At 49.1% G+C, this 7,225-nt stretch overlaps 1 protein-coding gene across 1 annotated transcript; it reads left to right on the forward strand.

Moving 5' to 3' along the window:
* Positions 1 to 375: 375 nt before the first annotated feature.
* On the forward strand, positions 376 to 2,907 carry CAMK2N1 (calcium/calmodulin dependent protein kinase II inhibitor 1). Its single transcript, XM_054395084.1, has 2 exons — positions 376 to 535; positions 2,837 to 2,907. The coding sequence occupies exons 1-2, from the start codon at positions 376 to 378 to the stop codon at positions 2,905 to 2,907; spliced, it is 231 nt and encodes a 76-aa protein (XP_054251059.1).
* The last annotated feature ends 4,318 nt before the right edge of the window (positions 2,908 to 7,225 follow it).

Raw genomic sequence — 7,225 nt, forward strand, 5'->3', positions numbered from 1 at the left:
GGGATGCTGTGGGGCAGCTCCCCTTTTCCCGGCGATACTGCGGGACACTCCGGTGGGGCAGTCCCGGGGATCCCCGGGGTGCGTGGGGCAGCCGGCCGGGGGCGGTGCCGCTGCCGGTCCCGCGGGGGAGTTGGGAGGGGCCGTCCCGCTCCCGCCCCGTCCCGCCCGGTCCCGCCCCCCGCTCCTCTATCGCCGGAGCCGCCGGAGCCGCAGCCGCAGCCGCGGAGCCGCCAGAGCAGCACCGGAGCCGGGGCCGGGATGTGACGGGGCGGCCGCTTCGCGCCCCGTTGCGCCTCTGCCCCGGGCCCGAGGGCCCCGAGCCCCGGGAGGCTGTCGGGGGGTGGCGGCGGCGGCGGGCCCCCCCCCGCCGCCCCCATGTCGGAGGGGCCGCCCTACGGCGAGGGGCAGCTGGCGGGGGACGCGGCCGTGGGGCAGCTGCCCTTCCCCGTTCGTCTCCGCGGCCCCGACACGCTCCTCGCCGGAGGGCAGGGCAAGCGGCCCCCCAAACTGGGGCAGATCGGCCGCAGCAAGAGAGGTGGGTGCTGGAGGGGACCGGGAACGGCGGGAGCGAGGGGGGAGCAGCGGGAGCTTCCCCGGGGATGGGGCACCCGGGGACTTCCCGAGATGCAAGGAGCATTCCTGGGGGTAGGGCATCGGGAGCCTTTCGGGATGCAGGGAGCATTCCCGGGGTGCTGCGCCCGGAGCCTTCCCGAGATTTAGGGAGCATCTCCAGGGATAGGTGCCCGGGAGCCTTCCCGGGATGCAGGGAGCATTCCCGGAGATAGGGCACCGGGAGCCTTCCCGGGATGCAGGGAGCGTTCCCGGGGACAGGACACCGGAAGCCTTCCCGGGATGCAGGGAGCATTCCCGGAGATAGGGCACCGAAAGCCTTCCCGGGATGCAGGGAGCATTCCCGGGGACAGGGCAACTGGGAGTCTTTGCCGGATGCAGGGAGCATCGCAGGTGTCGAGGCACTGGGAGTCTTCCCGGGATGCAGGGAATATCCCCCGGGACGGAGCACTGGGAGCCTTTGCTGGATGCGGGGATTGTCCCCGGAGATAGCGTACCGGGAGCCTTCCCGGGATGCAGAATAGTGGGATGCAGGGAGCATGGCCAGAGATAAAACACCGGGAGCCTTCCGGGGACAGGGCATGGTGCAGTGGGTGCCCTGTGGAATGCCGAGCATCAGATCCCAGGGATCTTCTCGGGATGCAGGACACCAGGAAGAGGAGAGGATCCCCGGGGATGGGGCACCGGGAGCCTTCCCCAGGGACGCAGGGCAGCGGGATGCAGGGAGCATCCCCGGGGATGAAACACAGCACTCCAGGTACCCTGCGGGATGCCAGGCATCACCTCCCGGGGACCTGCCCCCGGGGCACTGAGAACCTTCCCGGGATGCAGGGAGCATCCCTGGGGATGGAACACAGCACTCCAGGTACCCTGCGGGATGCCAGGCATCACCTCCCGGGGACCTGCCCCCGGGGCACTGAGAACCTTCCCGGGATGCAGGGAGCATCCCTGGGGATGGAACACAGCGCTCCAGGTACCCTGCGGGATGCCAGGCATCACCTCCCAGGGACCTGCCCCCGGGGCACTGAGAACCTTCCCGGGATGCAGGGAGCATCCCTGGGGATGGAATACAGTGCTCCAGGTGCCCTGGTGGATGCCAGGCATCACCTTCCAGGGACATACCCCTGGGATGGAGCACTGAGAACCTTCCTGGGATGCAGGGAGCATCCCTGGGGATGGAACACAGTGCTCTGGGCACCCTGCCAGGCATCACCTCCCAGGGACCTGCCCCTGGGGCACTGAGAACCTTCCAGGGATGCAGGTAGCATCCCTGGGGATGGAAGACAGTGCTCCAGGTACCCTGTTGGGATGCCAGGCATCACCTCCCAGGGACCTGCCCTTGGGGCACTGAGAACCTTCCTGGGATGCAGGGAGCATCCCTGAGGACAGGGCACGATGTGGCAGATACCCTAGAAGGGTGACAGGCATCGTGTCCCAGGGACATTTCTGGGATGCAGGACACCGGGAAGAGGGGAGCATCCCTGGAGATGGCAGTGAGGTGATGGCCATCATGCTCTAGGGACCTTCCCCAGGGATGCAGGACACTGGGGAGCCTCCCCAAGGACAGGACAGGGTGCACCATGCTCCTTGCAGGATGATGGGCATTGTGTCCTGGGTACCGTCCCTGGGGAGTTCGGCAGCGGGGACCATCTCTGGGGACAGGGCATCACATCCTGGGTACTTTGCTGAGTGAGGTACAGGGCAGCAGGAACAATCCTCAGGGATGTAAAGGAGAAGGAACCTGCCTTGGGGATGAGCCACGATGTCCTGGGTACCTTTCTGAGGGCCAGGGTAACCTGGAGATCATCCCTGGGGTGTAAGGGAGAAGGGACCTGCTTTGGGGACAAACCAATATGTTCCAGGTACCTTCCTGAGGGCCAGGGTACCCTGGAGACCATCCCTGGGGTGTAGAGGAGAAGGGACCTGCCTTGGGAACAAGCCACAGTGTCCCAGGTACCTTCCTGAGGGCCAGGGTACCCTGGAGACCATCCCTGTGGCATAGAGGTGAAGGAACCTGCCTTGGGGACAAGCCACCATGTCCCATGTACCTTCCCCAGGGCCAGGCAACCATGCCAGGGTGCAGGGAACTGGGTGCCCTCCCCATGGACCAGCTACCCCGTGGGACACCAGGGATGTGGGATGTGGGACACCCCCCCACCCCCCAAAACTCCAGGGTGTGACCTTGGACAGAGGGGTGACAGAGGAGGATTCCTCACCCTGACAGGCTTTTGTTTGTGGGTTTTTTTTTTTTTTCTCTGCTTTCCAGTGGTGATTGAAGACGACAGAATCGATGATGTGCTGCAAAACCTCTCGGAAAAGGCCCCCCCCGGTGTTTAAAGCCTCCCAGGGGACGCTCGGATGAAGCTGGGGAGGTGCTGGGTTGGGGGGGGGGCGGGGTGTGGTTGGGAGTCGGTTTCCAACGGTTATCGGCATAAAATAACAACCCCCCCAGACCCCCAGATCCCCTCTCCCTCCCCCCAACACCAAGCAAGCCCTGGGAGAATCAACCTCACCAGCCTGCAGCCCCTAACCACCCAGCAGCAGCACCACCACCTCCTCTCTCCTGGGAGGGGCGAGGGGGAGGGGTGAGGGAGCGAGCAAGCCAGAGCCCCGCGAGAAGCACAACCAAGATTGACGAGAAATCGAAGAACACTCAAAATTGGAACAATAATCACCAGCCTGACCCGCCCGACCCTCCCGACCCCCTCACCCCACCCTGCCGACGCGAAGGGATGAAGCATCGGCGCCGTGCTGAGCTACTCCTGACTCCGTGGCTCCAGCAGATCCACCTCCAGCTGTGTTGACACTGCAGGGGGTTTATGAGCCTCAAAATGTGTTAGATGGGAGGGGTAAGAGGTTCGTGAGCCTCAGAGTGTGTTTGGTTTGGGGATAGGGGAGGGTGGGGAAAGAGGTTTGTGGACTTCAAAGTGTGTTAGGGTTGGGGGTGGGGTATGAGTTGTATGAACCTCAATCTGTGTTGTATGGGAGGGTAAGAGGTTCATGAACCTCGACCCATGTTGGACTGGAAGGGTAGGAGGTTCATGAACCTCAACCCATAGTATATTGGGGGGGTATGAGTTGTATGAACCTCAATTTATGTTGTGTTGGAGGGTGGAAGGTTCATGAACCTCAACCCATGTTGGACTGGAAGGGTTAGAGGTTCATGAACCTCAACCCATGTTGGACTGCAAGGGTTAGAGGTTCATGAACCTCAACCCATGTTGGACTGGAAGGGTCACAGGTTCATGAACCTCAATCCATGTTGGACTGGAAGGGTCAGAGGTTCATGAACCTCAACCCATGTTGGACTGCAAGGGTCAGAGGTTCATGAACCTCAATCCATGTTGGACTGGAAGGGTCAGAGGTTCATGAACCTCAACCCATGTTGGACTGGAAGGGTCAGAGGTTCATGAACCTCAACCCATAGTGTATTGGGGGGCGTATGAGTTGTATGAACCTCAATCTATGTTGCATTGGAGAGGAAGGGGCTCATGAACCTCAATCCATGCTAGACTGGAAGGCTAAGAGGTTCATGAACCTCAAACTGTCTTAGATTTGGGCGGGTAGTGGTTCATGAACCTCCACCCGTGTTAGACTGGGGGGTGGGGTGGTGGGGATGAGAGATTTATGAACCTCAAAGGGTGTTAGATTTGGGGGGGGGTTATGAGTTTCATGACCCTCAACCCATGCTAGATTGAAGGATTAAGAGGCTCATGAACCTGAAAGTGTGCTAGCTTTTGGTGGGGGGGCTGGGGGGGGGTGATGAGTTTTATGCCCCTCAACCCATGCTAGATTGAAGGGATAAGAGGTTCATGAATCCCCAACCTTATCAGATCAAGGGGGTAAAAAGAGAGAGTGGGGCAGCAATGGCTGATTTTTTTTGGGGGGAGGGGATGCCCAGCCCTGGGGTCAGCTCCCCCCAGCTGGGGTCACTCCCCATGGGGACCGTGTTTACATTATTGAACCTTGCAAAAACCAATCCATGCACTTGGGATGTACCAGGCTGGGTGGGCACCCACCCCCTCCCCCATTTCCCCTTTCCCCTTGGGGTTGGTTTTGTTTGTTTTGATTGTTTTGGGCTTTTTGGTTTTGGTGTTTTTTTTTGTGTTTTTTTTTTTTTTTTTTTTAATGTTGATGTCTTTGGCTGTTGGAAAAACGACCTGAAAATAGGAATCTGTTTTGTTTGAGTTCACATTTTAAAGGGTCTCAAGGGGAGGGGGGAGAGGGGTATATAAAAAAAAAAAAAAAAAAAAAAAGAGAGAGACAAAAAAATCCCCCACAACAACAACAACAAAAGAAAGGAACCCCAAACTTTTATAAAGGAAGGGTCTGGCAGAAGAATTGCTGATTTATTTTTTAAAGCTTGTATTTCTTGGTTGCTGTGAGCAAAGGGAGAGATTTTATATGTCTGGGGTAGGGGGGGAGGGTGAGGGAGGGATGCTCAGCTTTTCTATCCACCATGCAGTCTGTAGTGTGGGTGATCTTGGTTTGGTTTGATGACTTCTTTCTTTTGTTCTTTTCTTAATCTCGTGGCAGTTTCTTGTCTTTAATAGATTGGGTTTAAAAGGATGGATTGAGGGGGGGAAAAAAAAGAATGGATCAAAAAAAAAAAAGGATTGAAATAATAGGTAAAAAAAAAGGATCAGAAGAAATGGATCTAAATTATAGACAAAATGGATCAAAAGAAATGGATCAAAATTATAGACAAAAAATTAAATGGATCAAAAGAAATGGATCAAAATTATAGACAAAAATTTAAATGGATCAAAAGAATGGATCAAAATTATAGACAAAAAAATAACTGGATCAAAAAAAGAATGGATCAAAATACGATACAAAAAAAAATGAATGATCAAAAAAGAATGGGGCAAAACAAGAGACAAAAAAAAAAAAGGACCAAAAAAGAATGGGTCAAAATAATAGACAAAAAAATGAATGGATCAAAAAAGAATGGATCAAAATTATAGAGAGAAAAATAAATGGATCAAAAAAAAAAAAAAAGAATGGGTCCAAATAAGAGACAAAAAAATTAAATGGATCAAAAAATAATGGATCAAAATTATAGACAAAAAAATTAATGGCTCAAAAAAGAGTGGATCAAAATAAGAGACAAAAAATGAATGGATCAAAATAAGAAAAATTAATAGATCAAAATTAATGAATCAAAATAATAGATTTTAGAAATGGATCAAAATAAATGGATCAAAATTAATGAGTCAAAATAACAGAGTGAAAAAAGATTGGATCAAAAGAAGTGGATCAAAGTAGTAGACAAAAAAAATCAATGGATCAAAAGAATAGATAAAAATCCAATGGATCAAAAATCGATGGATCAAAATAATAGGTAAGAAATTACTGGGTCAAAAATGAATGGGGCAAAAATTAAGGGTTCAAAAAATTGATTAAAGAAAAACAGATTAAAAAAATAGATCAAAAAAATGGATTCAAAATAATCAGTCACAAAGTAGATCACAAAATGATAGATTAAAAAGGAATGGATCAAAAAATATGGGATCAAGAATAGTGGATGGAAAATAGATCAACAGTTTGTGGATCAAAATGAATGGATTGGAAGTTAATGAGCCAAAAATAATGGATCAACAATTAGTGGATTAAAAGTAGTGGATAAAAAAATAGAGCAAAACTGAATGGATCAAAAAATCGATGAATCCCAAACCTAGATTAAAAATCAGATCTAAAAGAGATGGATTAAAAAAAAGAGTAAAAAAAAAAAAGGATCCAAAAAATGGATCCAAATGGATCCAAAAAATGTGTTGAAAAGTGGATTTAAAAAAAATTAATAGGTCAAAAATAAGGGATCAAAAACTAGATTGAAATTTGGGAATCAAAAAGAATGGATTAAAAAAAAAAATAGAAGCCAAAACTAATGGATAAAAAAAATAAAAGAGTCCAAAAGAATGGATCAAAAAGAATGGATCAGAAAAGAGATCAAAAAGAGTAGATTGAAAAAGAGGTAAAATAGATTTAAAAATAAATGACACAGCAATAGATCCAAAAATTGATTTTAAAATGGATTTAAAGATTGATTTTAAAATGGATGAAAAATTGACCAGAAATTGATGAAAATTGGTTAAAATAGATTACCAATTGGTTAAAATTGATTACAAATTGATTCAAGAATTGATCAACATTTGTTATTAAAATGGATTAAAAACTGATTTTAAGTGGATTAAAAATTGATTTTAAAGTTGATTACAAAATCGATTTTAAACTGATTCCAAAATTGCTTTCAAGGTCGATTGCAAAATTGATTCTAAAGTTGATTGCAAAATTGATTCTTAGCTGATTTCAAAATTGATTCTTAAGTTGATTGCAAAATTGATTCTAATGTTGATTGCAAAATTGTTTCTAAAGTTGATTGCAAAATTGATTCTTAAGTTGATTTCAAAATTGATTCTTAAGTTGATTTCAAAATTGATTCTTAAGTTGATTGCAAAATTGATTCTAAAGTTGATTTCAAAATTGATTCTTAAGTTGATTGCAAAATTGATTCTAAAGTTGATTGCAAAATTGATTCTTAGTTGATTTCAAAATTGATTCTAAAGTTGATTGCAAAATTGATTCTTAGTTGATTGCAAAATTGATTCTTGATTTCAAAATTGATTCTAAAGTTGATTGCAAAATTGATTCTAAA

Source organism: Indicator indicator, chromosome 32 (assembly GCF_027791375.1).
Source record: "Indicator indicator isolate 239-I01 chromosome 32, UM_Iind_1.1, whole genome shotgun sequence".
In the NCBI taxonomy this organism is placed as follows: domain Eukaryota; kingdom Metazoa; phylum Chordata; class Aves; order Piciformes; family Indicatoridae; genus Indicator; species Indicator indicator.

Bases quoted from the DNA above. Each gene is read 5' to 3' on its own strand.
- CAMK2N1 (XM_054395084.1), top strand. From the start codon at position 376: ATGTCGGAGGGGCCGCCCTACGGCGAGGGGCAGCTGGCGGGGGACGCG. The intron at 536-2,836 runs GTGGGTGCTGGA...TCTGCTTTCCAG, and splicing joins GATCGGCCGCAGCAAGAGAG to TGGTGATTGAAGACGACAGA.